This window comes from Nannobrachium achirus (genome assembly GCF_963921795.1).
Source record: "Nannobrachium achirus genome assembly, chromosome: 12".
In the NCBI taxonomy this organism is placed as follows: Eukaryota; Metazoa; Chordata; class Actinopteri; order Myctophiformes; family Myctophidae; genus Nannobrachium; species Nannobrachium achirus.
The window spans coordinates 41,429,252-41,450,394 of NC_137832.1; the positions used below are offsets into that span (position 1 = coordinate 41,429,252).

The 21,143-nt window shown below is 41.9% G+C and overlaps 2 protein-coding genes across 3 annotated transcripts; one reads left to right on the forward strand and one right to left on the reverse strand.

The window, feature by feature from the left end:
* Positions 1–427: 427 nt before the first annotated feature.
* Positions 428–13,341, forward strand: cdc14b (cell division cycle 14B; the record flags this gene model as incomplete). 2 transcript variants are annotated; one of them, XM_080739199.1, is made up of 16 exons in its annotated part: positions 428–533; positions 1,934–2,024; positions 3,300–3,375; positions 3,640–3,732; positions 3,844–3,920; positions 4,423–4,489; positions 4,583–4,645; positions 4,747–4,834; positions 4,938–5,168; positions 5,855–5,993; positions 6,162–6,327; positions 6,469–6,566; positions 11,026–11,073; positions 11,466–11,588; positions 11,825–11,978; positions 12,617–13,341. In XM_080739199.1, the coding sequence occupies 16 exons, from the start codon at positions 428–430 to the stop codon at positions 12,635–12,637; spliced, it is 1,641 nt and encodes a 546-aa protein (XP_080595325.1). In that variant the 3' UTR covers positions 12,638–13,341. The 2 variants fall into 2 exon arrangements, with proteins under 2 accessions (XP_080595325.1, XP_080595326.1); XM_080739200.1 differs by lacking the exon at positions 428–533 and adding an exon at positions 1,416–1,672.
* A 1,726-nt stretch (positions 13,342–15,067) lies between these two features.
* On the reverse strand, positions 15,068–20,129 carry LOC308295587 (intracellular hyaluronan-binding protein 4.S-like; the record flags this gene model as incomplete). The annotated part of the gene is made up of 8 exons (XM_080738639.1): positions 15,068–15,139; positions 15,971–16,156; positions 16,966–17,098; positions 17,617–17,712; positions 17,801–17,872; positions 18,055–18,195; positions 18,694–18,868; positions 19,904–20,129. 8 exons carry the CDS (start codon positions 20,127–20,129, stop codon positions 15,068–15,070), a joined length of 1,101 nt encoding a protein of 366 aa, XP_080594765.1.
* Positions 20,130–21,143: the final 1,014 nt, after the last annotated feature.

Below are 21,143 nucleotides of genomic sequence, written 5' to 3' on the forward strand. Positions count from 1 at the left end.
AAATGATGCACTTCCCCATATGTGACCGTTTGCTAGTTATTGAAGGAGCAAGTGATAGTATAGCTTAAGCTTGCATCCATGGACAGATAGGTTTATTCAGGGTTTTTTCTCCATGTTATATGAGCAGCAGGCAGCTGCTTTGTACAGTGAAGGGTGGGCACTGGACAACTAGATAACTGAAGCCTCATACGTCACATGCAGGGGATTCAGAAAGCACAAACTTGCTCTGCTCAGACGTCACCACCACCACCACAAGAGAGGCTGGAGGAGAAGGCAACTGTTCCTCGGATGACACACGCAGCCGCAGGACCAAAGGGATGACATTGACAAAGTGATAATGCTCTAAATACTGGGACAATCTGCAGTGCACGCCGCGGAGATCTGACGGAGCTATAAGGAATGTCGGCAATGCGCGCATGAAACCAAAATGAAGCGCAAAAGCGAGAGGAGGCGACCCGAGTCGAGAAAAAAGCGCTGTGCTGCTCACAGCTCAGAGGCGGAGCCAAAGTGTGATATTTACATTGGCATAACAGGTAAGACTGCGGAACGAACCCAATGAACTCCTCTCTCTGACCACCACAGCAGCAAGGATACTGGGACGTGCAAAGCCGGCGCCGCTTACTAAATGCATGTTGTACTTAATATCATATTTCACATTTGTATTCATTTTCGTGTCTTTTTATATAAATATATTGTTTGGCCTAAAATGGCGACACCATCTGTCCCCTGTCGTCAATGCATCCAGAATCAGGACTTGGCTTTGCGTCATTTACCACCTTCCACAGTCTGTAGTAGAACATTAACAAAATCAAAATACCAAACCTTCGGAGGTTTTATATAGCCTATAGGCCTATATATATATCGCGTTATTTAAATTTTAAGTTATGTCATATCCACTGTGAGATGAGATACCGTATAGTGTTGGGCCCATCGGAGAGAAAGACTGAGGCCGGGTATCATGTCTAGGCTATGTGGGCTCAGTCAGTGTCATATCATTAGTCCTCCCGAGGAGAGGAGCATCAGCAGAACTTTCCCTTGTTGTTTCATGTTTGTGATCATCTGGAGCAGCAGCTGAAAGGTCTGGATACTGGATTTCTGAAAGGGAGGGTCATAGAAGTAGAGAGCACGCCTGTCATTGGTCCATTGATCGTCCTAGCAACCGCTTGGGCAACGTTCCCGGAGCCTATCGAATGTCTCATGTACAGAACTTTAAATCGCAAGACGCAGGGCGAAGCTTGATTGACGGGTAAACCCTGCAACGGGGTGGCGCCCTCGATCTCTCTCGGCCAATGGCGTTAGGCGGAACAGTTTGACGGCTTCAAGGGGGGCGGGCTCCGACGGAGTTCGTTTTTTAGCCGAGTGCGCACTAACGTTCGGTTCAGCTCCCTCCTCCTCCTCCTGTCCTGACTCTGCTGCTGCTCTCTGTAACTTTCTCCTTGTGAAGTCGATCGCGTTAAAACAAAAACGTTTTGATTTGTTTGAGGTTTCTATTTGCCCTTTCGGTAAACGCTGTTTTGAGCGTGCAAGTTTCGTGGTTTTAATCACTAGTGTGCGCGCACGTTCATGAGGAAAAACAAGCAGGCATTGCATTAACAAGACGGCATGTGGAAACAAACTGCACCCAAGATGACCGCTGACGAACTTGCATTTAAAAGTGTCGAATTCATCAAAGGTAAAGTTTTTGCCAAAACATGAAGTGTATTTTTTAACAAAAGGAACCAACTAGGATTGATGCTTTTTAGATTTAGGCCGTGTGTGTGTGTGTGTGTGTGTGTGTGTGTGTGTGTGTGTGTGTGTGTGTGTGTGTGTGTGTGTGTGTGTGTGTGTGTGTGTGTGTGTGTGTGTGTGTGTGTGTGTGTGTGTGTGTGTGTGTGTGTGTGTGTGTGTGTGTGCGTCTGATAATTGATTGCCTCCTGATTTCCGTGTTTTCCAGATAAACTCTGTTTCGCCATACTAAAGCAGAAGATAAAAAGCACAGCTGAGCGACATTGTTTCTGTATAGACGATGAGCTGGCATATGAAAAGTAAGTTGAGTCACCTTCCAAATATAGCTCTGGAACATGCTGTTTTGTATAGGATTGTGGTTATTAGTTTATGGCCTTGTTTGCATTGGTGAAAAAGTACTCTACACAACATTTTTACCTGAGTAAAAGTCTCAATATTGCAATGTAGAAATGCTCTGTTACAAGTAAAAGTACAGAAGTATTGTCATCAAAATGTACTTAAAGTACAAAAGTAAAACGTAGACCTATTCTATGCAGAATGTCCCATTTCAAGTTTTCAAATGTATAAAAATCTTTTGCAGATCTACAAAAGTATTGGAAACTGGAAATACTAGTAATGTACAAATACCTCAGAATTGTACTTGAATGCAGTACTTAAGTAAATGTACTTTACACCACTGATTGTTTGTGTGTTGTGACGTTTGTCTCATGCTTGACATTAGTGAAAAGGACAATGCTTACACACGCCTTGTTTTGTTGAGCGCATCTGACACCCACACCTCTCCAGAACACTGGAACTGGTTTGAGCACTTCATGCAGCAAAAAATAAGGGGAAATGATGGACTTTTATCTATTACACCAATCTATAAGGATTTGCTATAGTTGATGTGTCATAGTCCTTATCACTGAACAAGGATTTAATTGTCTGCTACCGGTACTACTTTACTTAAAATGGTTGTTGTGTTGGCAAAATACAAATATCCACATCAAAACATCCATGATAAAAAGTAAATAAAGCAAGTGAAGTTTTAGTGGCCATTGCTGCAGTTGCAGTTTCGGGGCCTGTGGGACAGAGAGAATGCCGTTTCAATGAACTTGTGTTGCAGGTGGATAGTGGATACGGCATAGGATATATGAATGACCTTTTGTAGGCCTACCCAGTATTTATGCCAGTGTGATACAAAAATGTCCTCTAATCGTTCTAGCTTTTTTGGCCTGTTCCAGCTGACCCAATAATGCAGGTGCATCCTAAAATAATCTTTACTCTTTAGTTACCCTGTCATTTTATTTAATTCTTTACTATACAACTCGCGAGGTGGTTTATATCCTGTACAAAATCAAAGCAAATCGGAGGTGCCGATAGCAGAGTAGTTAAGGAACGTAGCGTAGTAGCATACCACATGGGCTCTAATGCCCAGACCTGGCGGACCTTTTCTGCTTGGTATTCCTCAACACACTCCCCGTTTCCTGTCTCTACTCTGTAACTGTCAATAAAGGCAATAAAAGCAGTAAGCACAAAAAATCACAGCATGTCGAAGGAAAAGCCCTGACAACCTCTCCCTCTCTCTCACACAGCTTCTACGCGGACTTTGGCCCCCTTAACCTGGCTATGTTTTATCGCTTCTGTTGCAAGCTCACAAAGAAGCTCAAGGTAAAGAAACCTACTGTTCTTATTTGCACTCTGAAAGGGAGGACGACAGGACCGTCCAGGAACTTCAATAGCCATAAAAGTGACATTCTCACACAATGGACTGTTCAAACCATAATAGATTGTGACAAAAAAAAATCTAAATCAGTGTGTACACGTGTTTGTTGGATAATGTCCAGTCATCATATTAAACACTTTATTTTTTAAAGATTGTAAACTTTAATGGCAGGATTTGTTGCACTCACTGCATTTTATTTTTTGGTACAGTCCATTACACATGCCAGGAAGAAGATAATATTTTATACATGTGGAGACCAAAAGAAGCAAGCCAATGCTGCCTACCTCATTGGCTCATATGCAGTAAGTATTGTGCACCTAAGGACTGTATGGCAAATTATCAAAGTCGCAGACTGTATGTTTTATTCAGAACAACCAAGAGAAATGTGTTAAACGGATGACTTGTGTTTGAAGGTAATGCATCTTCATATGATGCCAGAGGAGGCCTACAGTTTGCTGGTGTACAGGAACCACGCATACCTTCCATTCAGGTAACCACACACACTAACACACATTCTGGTGAGGATATTAACACTTAGGGAGCGTTCGAAAATGTACACTCAGCGGTGCGTGCACGTTGTGTGCGTGGGTGTTCCCGTCCGTCCACGGCTGCCGAAAGTCTTTTCTTTCACGCGGAGAAGAAAAAATACAGTGATGAATGATCCGTGTGCAAGTTATGGTCCCTAGAAAACGGGCAGTTTTTACCAAATGCGCAATATGGGAAAAGAAGCGACATATATCCATGTTTCTGCAGCCAGGATGAATACAATCAATTTGCGCCGGATGTAGTATTCCACGAGGCATCATGGGAAACTTGATTTTTTTTTTTTTTTCGCTCGGTCCCGGCTGCAGCAGAGCGGGGGCTATCGGTTACCATGGTAACCAGTTAACACATTGGGGAACGTGTTGGGCATCCCATGTGTTAAGGCAGAGAAAAGGTGCTCAGAACAGCCACACTGGGAATGACGTCAAGATGTTTTGTGTTTTTCACAGAGATGCTTCATTTGGAACATGCATGTACAACCTGAACATTCTGGATTGTCTACGTGCTGTCCACAAGGTATAGCATTTTAATTACAAAGTGATTTTTTTTTTTATTTTTTTTTTTTAAGTAGGCATATCACGCTTCTAACTCAATAAATATTTCTCCAAGGCTTTGCAGTTTGGCTGGCTTGACTTCTCCAACTTTGATGTAGAGGAATATGAACACTATGAGGTATGAAATGATGTGTTCTGAAGACTTTTGATCAAAGTTGTTTGTGTAGCTTATGGTAGGGGTATTTGTTTTAATCTTTTTTTGTCCCTTTATTGTTGCAGAGAGCAGAAAATGGAGATTTCAACTGGATCATTCCTGGAAAGTTCCTTGCATTCAGTGGGCCTCATCCAAAAAGCAAAATTGAGAATGGTGAGTTAGACAAACATTGCATTGGCTGCTGCTTCAGGCCAGTGGTGGGTCCTGGTATATCCTACTCTACTAAATGTTGGATTTACTGTGTCTCTCCCTCCAGGGTACCCTCTCCATGCTCCAGAGGCATACTTCCCTTACTTTAGGAAGCACAATATCACAACTATCGTTCGTCTCAACAAGAAGATGTACGACGCCAGACGTTTCACAGACTCGGGATTTGAGCACCACGACCTCTTCTTTGTTGATGGAAGCACGCCAAATGACGCCATCGTCAGGAAGTTTCTCAACATCTGTGAAAATGCCGAAGGAGGCATTGCCGTCCACTGCAAAGGTGAGAAACTCCCTCCCCACCCAGTGGCCAAAACAATTTGTCTTAGAAATTGTCTCCATCAAAGCTTTTCCCACTAAATAAACACTTACAAGTTATGGCATTAACGTCTGCTTTATCATAATTTCCCCCTCTTTCATTTTCAACCAAGCATAAGACACAAATGTAATTTGTTCCCTTGAGATTTGATTATGGTTTCCAGGTGTGTCCTTTGCAATTGCAAATGAAGTGGGTCCATTTAGTTCCATTTGTACACTCTCAATAGTTGCGTTCAGGAAAGCAGTCCAGTACAGCAAAAACATATTTCTATTTAATTTCTGCCTCTTTTAGTAGGCCTACAGATTAATGAGTTAGGTGTGGGCAGGCGGCAGATGTATATCTCTGAGAAATCAGGTGGATGACAGGTAGATCATTAATTTGTACATGCAGATTAAGGTGATGTCAGAGCCCATATATCTCTAGTATGTGATGCTGCATTGGATGTTTGCAACCCTCTTAGACATGTTGTACTACTGTAAATGAAAACAGACTGGGAATGTCAGTCTCAATTTACCCTCTCATGTCCTAGTATGTTAAATCACCCGCTGCATTGATAAACCTTTACCAAGATGAGTGAAACATCTTAGTGACTGTTTATAGGACGCTCCCTGTTGATAGACAGTTGTAAACAACTACATCTGTGTTTTCAGCTGGCCTCGGGCGAACCGGCACACTGATTGGCTGCTATATGATGAAGCATTACCGCCTGACAGCTGCAGAAACCATTGCATGGATTCGAATCTGCCGACCAGGATCTGTCATCGGGCCTCAGCAGAACTTTGTCGAGGAGTAAGTCTTTGTTTAAGGCTCATGGTCTTTAGTTCATGTCATGGCCAGCTCATTGCACGGCCAATTTATACTTCCTATTACCTTGAAATTGTTAAACTACTGACTTCAGAGTTTTGGCATGGAAACGAAGGGGATCTGACTGTGTTCTGTTCTAATTGTGCCTGGCAGCAAGCAGAACAATATGTGGGTAGAGGGAGACGTGTTCAGGGAGAAAACGATGAACGAGCCGGAGAACGGCAAGATGGCGGTCACCAGGATCCTGTCCGGGGTCGACGACATCACCATCAACGGGAACAACAAGAACAACACACCCACGAAGGAGGAAGAAGAGCTGGTGAGTTCTGAGAAAGATCCTGCTCTTGTTAGACTACCACGAGTATGGTTTCTTCACGTGACTTCCATGAGCAGTAAATAGGCTATTGAATGACTCATCTGTCTTTGCCCTTTGTTTCTTTGTTGTATTGGATAATGTTAGTACAATGATGAAGAAGAGAGGAATGGTCTAACACAAGGGGACAAACTGCGGGCCCTGAAGAGCAAGAGGCAGTCCAGATCATCCACAGGCTCGCTGTCGTAAGTATCCAAGCTGCCTCACTTTGGCTTGTTCAGTACACTGAAATAATGACATGTAATGATACTCCAATCTGTTATTTTATGGTACAGTTAGAATTCTAGGATCCATGCATACTTTTATTTTGTCATTCTTTCACCATTGCCTCCATTCACAATATGCTTCATTAGATTTCTATAGTTCATTCTGTGTAGTTAGAGACATGATGTTTTGGACATGGCCACTTGACTTTATCCAATATTATAGCATTCTCTTCCTGATTTTGATACAGAATACTGTATAAGATGAGTTGAGCACTGATGCAGTAACTCGGTAATAATTCAAGAACTCTGATATTGTGTAATTAAAATAAGTGCATACCATTTCATTTATTATTTTGGTGAAAGTCATTATAGGAGGGGAGAATCGTTTATCATTTTTAATAGCTGAATTAAAAACTCACAATGTGGTTTGTTGTGAGCTTGTAGATCAGCTATTTTTGAAATCATCTATTTGTGGTTAAGTGGTTAAGGATGGGCAATAGATGAATGATGGAATTCTTTGAGCAAGGAGTGGAAGACAAAATCACTTGGAGAGTTGGATGGAGGTTGTCTTTGCTGATGTCAAATCTTAACCATGGAGATGCCCTTTGTTAAATACTGGACTTGCAGAAGCCATACTGATCTTAAAAGTAAATACAATACAGTATGGAAGTTGAACATCTAATTTATTTTCCTGCCCACTTTGATTAAACTAAAATATAAACAAACTTTAACAATACAGTATGTCACAAGTTTAAAGGGAAACTCTAATCAATTAAAGCATCAAATACAGCTACCTGTTTAATGCCTGTCGGGGGGAGTGTGTTTGTACACCCACAGACCCAGTTTCCCTTTAAATCATAAGCTGTGTCCTTTTCATCAAAATCTGAAGTTGATGTGGACAAAATATATTTACTTGCTATGGTATTAAATCATTTTACACGGCCAATAGCATGGCAACCGTCCTCCAACAGGGGGCACTGTATTGCAGTTACGACTATGAAGTTTGAAACCTTGTGGCAGGGTTCTTACCATACCATTGCATGACTGTCAAAACGGAGGAACCACTTAGAATGTAATTGTCAAAAGCAGACCTGTGCTAAGAGCGTAAACTCAGACTTGTGCCTGAGTGAATTCAGCTATGGACCATAACAGTGGCCATTTTACTCTTTAATTCATACGCAGGAAATGCAACCCCGATTTAAGAGCAAAATGGCCATCATGTGAATATGGTTGGGTGCCAGGCTGCCAGCATGGCTGTAGATGGTTGACGTGCCTCTGCCTGTGTACCTACATGGCTTTGGCTTTTGTTATCCCATGTCAGGCAGGCGGTAGTGTTCTGCTGCAATCTCATGGGTACGGTGTGGCCGGTGTGTTGCCTGCCGTTCAAAAGATAGCAAGACAGAGAGAGAGTGGGGCAGAGGAAAAGGAGAAAGAGAGAGGATATGAGGTTTTGTATGATGGAGGTAAGTGCATGTCACTTCCTTACTAACTGACATCCTCTTCCTGTAGACCCGATTGCTATGCCAGTGAATGGTATGGCTAACGGTATGGCTGACTGCCTTTTTTGGGGTGTCTGTGGTGTAACGCCTGAATTATGCTTCGTCGCAAGACTGACCGTGTCCTTGATAAAACAGGCTTTCCACTGAAAAGCTTGTCACAAGTCATGACACATTTGTTTGTTTTTTAGTTTGTTTTTGCTTTTGCAGTTGACACGGTTATCGGACGAAGTATAAATTGGCCCTAAGGCGGGTATGCAGTCAATGGATGCACCATATGACATGACTTGCGCTATTGGCCACTCTTTGACACAGGCCGAGTTGCTCTGCTCTGATATCTACCCATATCTGAGATATCTGCTGATGTAAATGAAAACACTCTGGTTCAGTACTCATGCACCTGCACTAGCTGGTCAACTGATCACGGCTCCAAAACGAGATCTTGATCAGTTGACTAAGATGGTTTAGTGCTTGGCTGGCACTGCTGACTTGGCGCTTCCCATGAGAACAACACTCAGAAGAGAAACGTTTGATTTTGTAGCTTTGGTCAACTATAAGTACTTTGTTGTTTGTTTTAGTAGCCATACGGTGCTTGTCAAAAGTATTGTATCGGTCTGTACTCATAGGTTTTAATAGGTAACCATAATAGGCTTAGACAAAGACGTGTTGATGGTTTAATGTGTGGCTTCGTGTGGCATTGTTCAAAGATGGCATGACAAATAACCCCATTTCAACCCCAGTTTGACAGAGTACCTGTAGCCCAAGTTATTTTCTGTTAAAGAGAGTGATTCAAAATGGGTCCCTCAGTTGTCAGAAGGGAGGTCAGGTTTGTTTGCATACGTTAGACCCAAGGACCTCATCAGCATACAAGATAACACAAACGTCTAACTCCACCATCTAGCTCCAGTGTTTATTTTATGTTATGTAGTGCTGATTGCATGCTGGACACACGGTGGCAGTATGTTTGACCTCTCCCCTTCTTGCATGGCAGCAAGCATGAAAACCTTTGAGACATGCATGAGTGCCTGTTTTCAATTTGTGCAAACACGGCAAGGTTCAGCATTCATTCATTGACTGGTTTCCCATTGCATCTGTGACTCGATGAATGAATATGTACCATCCCATGCTTTGTTTCCTTTGACACCCATATCTCTCCATGGACACTATCAACCAAATAAACACGATTCTTATAGTCCTCAATGGTGTAATTAATAGTGAATTTCTCTAGTTACATTATGATCAGCTGCATGCTTTGTGACAGACTGTGGGATCCAAGGCTCTGTAGCGGATATTTGATCTCATTCAATCCCAGTAGAAAAGAGTGGGTTTCTGTCCTGCCTTGGCATCTCACATGATCACATCTCTCCTTCCTTTTTGAGCGGTGGTCACACCGTCTCCATAGCGTGGCCGTGTGTGTGGGTGTGTGTGTGTGTCTGTCTGTATGTAGCCTCTGGTGTGTGGGTCTGTCTGTATGTAGCCTCTGGTGTAGCCTGAGTACCCTGGGTGACCAGAGAGGTGCTGTTGAGTCTAGCCTGCCCTGAGCATCAACTGCAATACACACACACACACACCCCCCCACCCCACACACACACAGGCACCCCCCCCCCCCCCCCCCCCCCCCCCCACGACCACCGCTCAGTTCACACGGGTGTGATTTTTTTCTATTGTCCTTTGCTTTGGTTGTTTTTGGATGTGTCCTTTCAGATGGCTGTTAGCCATGCTGCTCTCATCCCTGTGTACCCTTGCCCTGTGGAGGACTACCTATGGCTTCCATTCCATTCTTCCAGCATGCATTTCTGTCTAGACACTCTGTTGCCAGTCTATCCCAAACCAGGGTTTCCTGCAGCACTTTACAGGCCAGGCGCCCCGCCCGGCCTGAAAACCCCCCCGCCCCCCCAAGGGTATTAAAAAAAAATTTTTTTCTCAAAAAAACTTTTAGGACCTCCAACAATGTACTAGGCATGATCGCGATCGCGAAATTGCATGTTTAACCCCCATACCAACCCTATCTTTCAAACATGGCAGCCATGTTTGTTTACATTTGAAGAAAACATAAGGGCTGGTATCTCCTGAATGCAGGAAAGTGCAAATACCTGAAAATCTCCTTTGTACAGTATAAGTACAGTACTTAAGTAAATCTACTTAGTTACTTTACACCAATGTTTCTTTTTTTTTTACTGTGCTGTAGACTTCTATTTATATGGCACGAGTGCTGGTTGATTAACCTGGGGGAAAAAAACAAGTTACACTGTCCTGTGAAAAACGTAGTTATTCAATGTTGAATAAATGTGAATGATAGCATGTAGTTGTGTTTTCCGTCATCATGGGCACATTCATGTGTTTTTTATAGGGCAAAAATAAGAATTAATATAAAAAATTAAGTGAATTAATTACTCGAATTAATTAATTAATTATCAAAAAATTTCGGCGCACGCGCTTTGCGCGTGCGCCATGACATCCCCCCCTGGTCAAGACTTTTTCCTGCAGGAAACCCTGCAAACCCCTATCCTGATCCCCCCCCAACAGAACAACTACACAATGTTCTCTCCCTGTGCCACATCACGGCCCTTTTTATTCCCGCTGTCCCACATGTCACTGTTTTAGGGACCGCTATGCCTCAGATACTATTTGTTGGGGACAATTGATGGTGATCAACAGCATCACTTTGGTCTGTACTGATTTGCGGCACCTCCTGGCTTTCCCTGTTCGCATATTATTCAGCTTCACTTAACATCCACTTTCTGCTGCTGTGCTGCAGCTGCACAAATGACTCCATTGCCTGCTGCAGCTGCACAAATGAAATGACTCCATTGCATTTTGAACTATGAATCCATGTCTTTATATAATAATTTTATTCTGTGGCTGCTGGCTGCCTCTCTGTACACAGAATATATTCTTGCCTCCCTCATCTGTCCCTTTTTCCTTATTTTGTGTCTTTACAGACAGGAAGAGAACAAGATTCACACCAGGTCATCATCGCAGTCTCCGCGGTAAGTAAAGTGTGTTGGTTGGAGCACAATTTAGTTTCACTACAATTCAGAGTTGGGGCTGTCACGATCACAAAAATTTGCACGGGGTAGATGTGACATTTTTTAATGCACAAAGAAATTACTCAAAATGACCGATACCAAAAATCATAATATGTTATATTCATATTTAGTACTTAAATATAGTGGAACTAGCCAATCTACAAAAAGATCTGCTATTTCCACAGATTTTGTAGAAGGTTTTCAAAATGCATGAACCTCTCAACATGGAAAGGATTATGTAAAATATTTGTCATTACTCAAATAATTTCGATCAGGCGAATATGTAATAATTGTGACAGGCCTACACATCATGCTTCAGGCTCAACCTGCGCTTTGCTCGGTCCCTGTCACAGGACCATCCTGCAGTCCAGTGGGCAGAGCTGTAAGGCTAGCGTGAACCCCTCAGCTCTGTCTGACCACTCAGACAGCAGGAAGCGGACCAGAACCTCACTGCCAGCAAACGGAGTAGTGGGCAGGTTAGTGGGGCGGGCATGTCACAACTGCAAAACATTCATCTACCATATTTAGTTGGTTAGCAGCACAACTAAATGTGGCATTTGTTTCAGTCCCCCATCGTACCTTGTGTACAAATCATTTATCAGAATATAATGATACAATGATTCATTGTTTAAATGTTAAATGGCTGAGAAGCTATAGCCACTCATGGAACCTGTTTTCTTCTTAACAAAATTAATCTTCTTCCTTCTCCCAGTTCCCTGTGTCACACCAGACTAGCCAAGTCCCTAGGCAACTTGCATGTAGTGGCCAGTGACAGTGACAGAGACCCGCTATGTTGTGAGCCATGCGGCGACCATAGACTCGCAACCAACACAATCAACCTAAACATGGTACCCGCCCATAAGCAGGCAAGCTCTCTTCAGACCTTATGTGGAGTCGTACTTTTTAAAACTATTCTGTTGTCAATCAAAAACGGGTGTAATCTTCTCAACACTAGGTGACACGTCATTCTGCACTACTGTCTGGTTGCTAGATGTTTCTCTACTGGCCCCTATTCTTCTCAACGGCTTCTTGCATGTCCTTTCTGACGAGGTGATTCTGGAGTATGATTGGCTATAGCTTCTCTGGTCTCTGCTTTCCTCACTGTGTCTTTCTGCCTTGAGATGGTAATGGCTGCTTAGTGGCTGTGTCCTCTGTTGGCACTAATTGGATAACCTTGTCCATTTCTTCTTTCTTTCTTTGTATGTATGTTTATTCTCTGGAACAGACACACTGTGTCCAGAGGACGAAAAGCTCGCTCCCCTTTGCACTCGATGCGCTTTTCCAGGCTCTGGTATCTACCTCTTCTATTCTTCTCATTTCCATTTGTACCGTCTTTCACTCCTAGCCTCCTTTCTATGTCATAATGTATTTGCTATTTGCAAACATACATTTAGTCAGTGGGAATTCAGGTTTTCTCTGGTTTTATTGACTGAAAATAAAAGCTTCATGACTATTAAATAGGATGTTTCCTCATTGTATAATTCTGTCACATTTGTCCTTGCAGCCACTCCATACCCACAGCTAGAGCACCTCTACTTCGTTGAGTCGGGGATGGAATAGGCTGAGGAAATTCTTCAATGTTGCCCAAATTCAAAGGAAGGGATTGGAATATGTTTAGTTCATTGTGGATCAAGGGATTGTTTAAGAAATGATCTTGTCTGTTTTGTTTTGATTCAATTCAATAGTTATTATCAACATGTACAGCCAGATTGCCAATTATTTAGTTTTAATGGTTATTTAATATACTCTCATAGCTTAATCATTGCCTGGTTGTTTCTATACTTGTTGATGCATGCATTAGTAATCCTCAGATTGATTCTGAACTGTCAAGACTGTCACATCAACATGTACATTTAGGACATTTGCGCAAAGCTTTTGCTGATCTTTATGATCGTGCATAAGTATGAATGCATCTTTTCACTGGATGGACTCGCAATGCAAGTTTTCTGCCACTAATTGCATCCAATGTTGTTGCAGTACCGCGTCTGCGGGCATCTTTTTCTTTTTATCTGCACCGCTAATATTTAGCTCACAACGTATTTGTCAATTTCTTGTGAAGCTTATTTTTCTCTTTAGCTGCTGTATTTTGAAACTGTAAATAGATGACTCATTTGATATACAGAAAAGTTTGTATTTTGTAAATATTTTGTACTACATGTTGGAATGAATCATGTTAAATCAAAGTCTGTGCTTCTGTCAGGGCTATATCTAATAGCCTATGTTCATAATGCACTAAATATCTGCTCAGAGCACATATGGAAACAGACTTTTTAAATAAAACATACAGTACTCCTCTCCCCTTTGTTTTCAAGATGTATTTTTAGCCCCAGGGCTCAATGGATGGCTTTGATGGGGTCGGCCCAACATTTAGGTTGCAAACAATAACTTGGCAGATCTCCTTCATAATCACTAGTGGATAAACTACTGATTTTGGTGACCCCATTGTCCTTATGCTTAAAAGTGCACTTGCTCAGATTTTATTTCCAAACTTTATCACCTAAACTGTTTTTCATGCTTGCTCCCTGACCCCAGCAGAATGAGTAACTGCTTAACCCATTTAGACCTGAGGCCGATAATGGTTTCTGAAAAGCTTCCAATTCGTATATATATATATATATAAAAAATGCTATGTGTATAGTAAATAGAGGTTGCATCCAGTTTCAAAGGTAAAACTTATGTGGCAACCAGGTCTAAATGGGCACAATTGAACCCTATTTGAAAATAGTCAATATACTTGTGACCTTGTAGATCAGTTTAGAATAACTTTAAAAACGTAATCTCATGTGGGGGGATGGGGGGTCTACAGCCAAATATCAATTTGGGGGTACTTGACGTGAACCACTGCCATACTTTCCTCTAGCCTTAGGCACTTCCCAGTCCCTTAGCTAGTGCACCCCAAACTTTGATTTCCACTTAACGGTCATGTGGGTTTGAGTCCAGAAGTAGGATGTGAGTTTAATTACAATGCAGTGACCATGAGCACAGATTATGGTCATTTCCTTTGCCCCACAGTCGCTCAAGTAAATATTGTACTCATTCTTTACAAGCAAATATTTTCCGAACATTTATCAAAATTGTATATACACTGTCTCCTAATCAGGACATTGTTCAAACCTGTCTATAAGCAACACACTCGTGTGAGATCTAGCAACAGTGATTATAGGATCTTCATGAGATTTAATCACTTGAAGTGACTATTGGCAAGGCATGGAATTGTCTTGGGAATATATTCTTTGGATTTTGGTGATGCCATGCCTGTTTGTCTAGCAACAGTTGTCAAGGCACTTAAGTCACACCCTCCCTCCCCTCACTTTAAAGCATTTACTGTCATCTCTGCAGGAGTTCATGCAATCATATGCGATGCCAATTTTGTGCACACTGCCTGCAGACCAAGGACAATTAATATTTTTAAAATGCAAGAGCATTTCTGAAATCCCCAAATGATGAGGGTCTTATGTCCTGCCACATTCAGTCCAATGTCCTGAGAGGTTTTAGGTCAGAAAGGTCAACGGATGACAGAAACCTGTTGAAGAAAACCTTGCACTCAGTGCTCCTTTCTAGTTTACAATATCAATCGTTCAGTGAACTCATACATTGGGTGGGGGACTCGCTTTATATTCTAGTTGATCAGAAAAAGGAAAGGACGTCCCTATAGTCTACTTGTAGTCTTGCGATGTTACAAGTTCTTGATTCATGACAACTACCTTAATTGCATAATTATTTTTTTGATTAATTCGATAAAAAAAACCTAGGACAACAAAAGCAGTGATTTTAACATTTGCATTAGTGTTTATTATCAGAGGTTAAATAATAAACATTGCTTTCAGTGGGACAGTGAAAATGTACAATAAAACCCAGCAAACATTGATATGGCAAAAACAAAAGCAATGCTCGGAAGTACAACCCATTTACACCAATGTGACGAGAGAAATGTCCCACAGAGCCACGGGTCTATTTATCTTCCTGCCGTTAGAGCTGGGAAGTCCTCTGGGTCATCTGGGTTTGGAGCCACTTCATACTTCTGGAACTAAAACATTAAAGACATTAAAGCCGTGTTATACTTTGTGGTGTGTGGTGTTCCGCACCAAAAATAGTCTACAAGCTCACAACGCATCAAGTTATAAATCAGGCTTAACAATAGACTAAATTACATTTCATTAAAAAAAAACGTAGGCCTTAACTACACTTGGTGACCATTTTATTGCGACCGAAGGAGGCAGTTTAGTATGTGAAACGGCACATGCTGACTGTCTGGACGTCACTTTTTTACGGTCTATGGGTTTTCCGCTCTGACATCACGCTTTGACATCACTGACGTCATGGGAACCACTCTAATAGAATCCGTTTTATGCCCATAAATGGAGATCCCTGATGGAATGCCCATACATGGAGGAAGACAGCCCATATTCATGTGGCTGGTTCAGACAGGGATCTCCACGTATGGGCATAAAAGGGATTGTATGTACAGTATGATGTCAGATGTGATAGACGTCATAGATTTTCACATAACGAATAACTGAGTTTGGGGCATGTTTGGGGTCTCACAGCATATCTCCATATACAGTACATGGATCTCCATTTATGGGTACCAGGGGTCTCCATATATGGCCAGACGGCCAAGAGATGGCGCGACCTCACGCTTGTCGCCCTGAGGAGTCTTACTAGATAGGTACACACCTATTGAGTATGAGTATCAGGCAGGTGTGAGAGATTAATGTTGGTTTATTTATCATCAAGTAATTTAGCACTAATTATTGTCAGTCAACTCTACACACTATACAGCATGCATTGTGTTGGGCTGGGCTGAGATTTTTAGGCCCGATTAAAGCTCTGATATATAGTGACATTGAGAACATACCATCGAGGGCTTGGTTTCACGTTGCTCCGTAGGACTGGCTGGTTTCTCTCTGGTCTCCCTTCCTCTGCCTCGTGTAGGGCGTTTCAGGCTCCCAAAATTGATGTCCAGGCGGGAAGTGATGTCATTTGCCCTGCGCACATAGTAGCCCTCCTCCTCTTCCTCAATGTACTCCAGAGACTCCTTGTTCTGTAGAAAGAGGTTGGAGAGAAAGGCAATGAATTCAAGGAAAGGAAAATGCAACGAGGCAAAAACTTGATGCATCTGGCAGAAGGTTGGTTAGCTAAAGTACTGTCAAGTCAATGCCATTTCCATTAGCGCCCATTCAAATTCAAGCAAGAGGAAGCTTTCAATACCATCATGTTCTGAAAACTATACATCATGGGATATAATAATTATTTCTGATCCCTTTACAGAATTACCCACTTAAATAGTTCACTACAAACTTGGTATGATAGAAAACCAGTTGTGAATTTTACTTTCAAATCTTCTTTACATTTCCACAAGCCCGTTGACAGGCTAGTTCAGAACAGTCACCAATTCCCTCATCAACTTAAATGAGTGAATCCGCAGGAAGGGTAGAAAGCTACAGAAGCACTACTATGGACTGAGACTGACAATATATTTGCGCTGGCCTCGAATTACAACTGATGGAATACACCTGCTGATCATCACTTTCTGTGGTCAGAAATGCAGCAAGGGCAGTACAGTAGGGCCTTCATGTGATTCAGCATGGATTTACCCATTAACCACTTATGCCTTATTTTGACAAACATTTTGAAATTACAGTATATCAGTATACCCTGTATATCGGCTATTTTGAACATTTTGCCTATAATTAATGAAAATAGGAATACCAAGGTTAAAACTCTAGAATTGAACAGAGCAGGATCCAGTTCTGAATATGGGGTCTTAATGCAATCATCTGTGACCCTGAGAGATGATCTCTGCTCCTTTTCCTATGAAAGAGAAAACAAGTGCACATCCACACATCTCACCTCCACATGCTTGGACTTATGTATGACCGTAGCTTTGGAGGGGACCTTGCCGTCTGCCTTGCGTAGGTTTAACTCCACCTTGGGGCGACTCATTTCCTGCTGGGCTTTCCACTCATCCAGACTCATCGTCACTCTATCACAAAGAGGGACAGGATCACATTTAGCTTAGTTTTCCCCAGCAGATATTCCCCCTGAATGCAGCTGGCCATTGTGCAATTTCCAACACAATGCTCACAATCTATTCAAACTGAGATACAAAATAAAGAAATAAATCTATTATAAATAGAAATCTGCAAACTTTTGGCTGGACATTTTATATTTACAATGTCTACTTTTAAAAAACTGGTAACAGTATTTGGGAGCTTCCATGCAGTTTAGGAGAGCCCCTCCTGACACTAGTTATTCTCAGTAGTAGTCTACAGTATTTTCATGTTGCCATGCCTTTTATAACATTTGGAACCTTTTTACTTCCTTCCACAGAACATGACAGATACATTGAATTGATTGACACGCCTCTAATTGATGCAGCCATACAAAACATCTTTCCTCACATAGTAGGCCTAATGTAGACAACACGCTACAACCCAATTTTCCTCAAAACAAGCTGTGTGTGTTCTTATGCTACCCTATGTTTAAGCATTCATAACTTACAGGCATTCTCCTTCCACTGGTGGTTGGGGGTCATTACTGGGTTGAGGGTCCTCCTCAGGTTTGGCCGTAGCATCTGCTGTCACCTCCATCACCTCACTTTAAAAGATAAGGAAACAATGTCAGTCACCCCACTCCCATGACCTTTTACAAAAGGTCATCGTGTCATTTGTGAAGGTCAACACACCCAGCAGTGTCTCCAACAGACCCCCAGTTATAGGGTCCTCTGCCTCCTCTCTTGTCCTCTGGGGATTTGCCTCTGTAATTACGAAAGCGAAAAAGAAACAAAATGCGGTTCAGAAATATGATTTAATTTAAATTAGACAAGGAACCACACTGCATGCAGACAACCTTGAAATACCAGGAAGGAACCACACTGCATTTTAGACAACCATGTAATACCAGGAAAGGAACCACACTACATGGAAAATTAGGCCTTACGTTCCACTGTGCCGCTCAAATTCTCTCTTGCCCCTCGGGTTGAAGTCTTCTGAATTCCTGGAGTATGCACCTCTTCCTCCTCCTCTCCCCGCTCTGAATGACCCTCGGCCTCTGCGATCAAAGTCTGCATCATAGGATGGTCTGAGGACAAATTACATCAGAATTATTTTCAGACAGACCACTAATTAAAGTGACCCTTAGAGATGAAGGGGGTGGGAGCAGCATTTCCTATTAGACCAATACTAATAAGATATTTAGGGGAAGATTGAATGTATTGCACAGGCACACGACACACTTTAGCTAAACTGATATCGCCCACTGGTGGCAACACCGGTGTTAATCCTTTTAGTATGAAGAATACATTATTGAACCCACGGGGAGACAGATGGCGTCTAACCTTAACTGTAGTATGGATTACTAAATCGGCATTAATTCGATAGTCTGACGTCCATTAGTCCAACGGTGGTTAGGCTTAGGTACCGTCGGAACAACGCTACGCACCCTACTAAATCATAGTTTCCTAGACCAGTTGATGGGGATCATTTTAAAATGCACATCTGGGGCTCCATAACCTACAATAGTTAATACACCATGTAATTAAGTATAGGGTTTGTGTCAAATGCATTTGTATATACATACTTTGGAATGGAATACTCCTTTGGGAGGTCTTCTTGGTTTGGCTCCCTGAAACCGGGTCGCCTGCTGACAGCGCTGAGCTCCCTCAAAACAGGACGGTTCATGACTCCCTGGGGCTCCACTGCTGCATTACCTGTCACGTTATTCACCATTCCACCACGTGGTTGCTGTTTACGACCTATAGGGGAAAAAAATTATATTATGCACAGATCCGGCCTGAGATAAGTGAGATTTTAGCCCACAGCGAGCTACATAAGACGGTTTAGCCCTATGAAGTGTGCTGGGCTTGCTGACAGTGTTCTGCAATGTTATCCTGAGAATTTGTGAGAAAACAGCAGGCCTACTTAAATTAAAATGGCTTGTGTTCAAATGGGGTCCATGCTTAAAATATTTCCAAGTCGTCCATTCCACCCATGACCCAAAACGTTATTATTAAACAAAATGCCAGACGTCAGAGGATTTTGACTGTAGCCTAGCCCAGAGATTGCACTAAACTGCACTAAACTGGGTATGCTCAAACGAGCTAAGGGCATCCCAGGCTACACCAGCAGTCAAACTAAGCACAGAAGAGAAAGCATTGACAACACAACATTACTGGTGGTTTTAGATGCTTTTTGTCAAGATTACTTTGGGAACCTATTGCTAAGTAAATAAAAAGCTAATATGGTGACATTAGCTTCCAACTTGCTATATAGGTAATGTCGTCCTACAACATTAAGTGGGTCCTGTGTATAAGCCGTAAAGCTTACCAAGATCTCCTTTTAGTTGACCAGTGATTTGTGCTCAATCAATCATCTCCAGCTGGTCTTGTGTTAGGCCTACTTAGCATCAACATGAAATAAATGGCCTACTTTTGAGGTATTTTAGCCCTGAATACAGGACGGTCATGTATATGACCGTCCTGTATTCAGGGCTAGGTATTTGTACTTTACTTTAGTAGCTAATTTCCAATGTCCAATACTTTAACTTCAACTCCACTACATCTCAGGGGCAACTATTGTACTTTTAGTTTTACTCCACTACAATTATTTGAAAACTTAACTAGTTACAGCTTTATATACATTTGACATTCTGGACTTTTACTAGGCTAGACTTTTACTAGCAGATACATTGCATATTGATACTTTAACTTCAGTAAAACATTAGAGTACTTTTCCCACCACTGCTACACGTATGGGGTCTAGTCTACTTTAGTTTAACTAATGCCAGTTACCTGCCAGGGGCTCTTGACTGGTCTTACTAACCAGGACTGATCGTTTCTGTCTGGGCTCTCTCTGTCCGGCTTTCTTCTGTTTAGCACTGGCAGCGCTCTTCAGCTCCTCTTTCTTCTTTTCTTTCTCGCTCTCGGCTTCATTGATCAAGTCGAACGGGTCAGCATCATCATCCAGAAGCTTCCCAAATCTGTTCGCCACAACACAACCATAGGCGTCTGGTAGCATCGTGGCTATGTGTATCATCAATGCCGCCTGCCGTTTATACAGTTAATATTGAAACATTAAATTCGTATCTTTCACGTACAGATTAAAGCGACAGCCGGACCGCTACAGTTAACAACACCCAGAGCAAACGCCTTTTGATTGTTGAGGTTTTTAAACGTTTGCACGTGTGGCGGCTGAAGATACCACGCCCTTTCACTCAATATTCATGAGCTCTTTCTGGTCGTTTGCGTCAGACCAGTGTTGCCAGGTTTTGCGAGAGAAATAACTAAGCAAAGACTTGTCAACACTGCATCTGACATGTCGGGTCCATGCGCGTGCTTGAGGCCAGTCAGGCCACCTAATACAAAACCACAGTTCACAGACACAGACACTTTTGAATAAAATGATTCTTGATATAATTTGGGGCTGGGGTGTTTGAGATCAATAAAACAAACAGAAAATCAATTGTGATTTCTGGATTAAAATGTTTTAATAGTAAACTTGTTGAATACATGGTTTAGGTAGGCTACTTGGTTTTATTATTAATATTATTATTATTGTTATAACTATCATTCATTATTAATAGACCTATTATGAATTACCATATTATTTATATTAGGCTATATAACAATAATAATAATAATATACAACTTTCACAGCTATCCGTACCATTTTAGATTAGCAAATTAAACATCTGTAGTAGAAACGATTATAATGTGTAGTAAGTAGGCCCTCTAGAGGCAAGAGTGCTTCAAAGCACTGCAGGGTCTGACCCTCTCCTTTGAATAGACTGTCTTGAATAGAATAGATGCCTGATATAGGCCTCAGCCTGACCCTAGACCTATGTATAGCCTATTTAATAATAATAATAATAATTTTCTGACCGAACAGGCCTACAATAGTGTGTTGCCCATAGCAACCACACTAATAATTGATTGATTGATTGGTTGAGAAAAAAAAACAATAGTCATAAAGAAGAAAATAAATAATCGATATTTACAGTAGAAAGGGGGAGGTAAGTATGGGCTTAGTCTA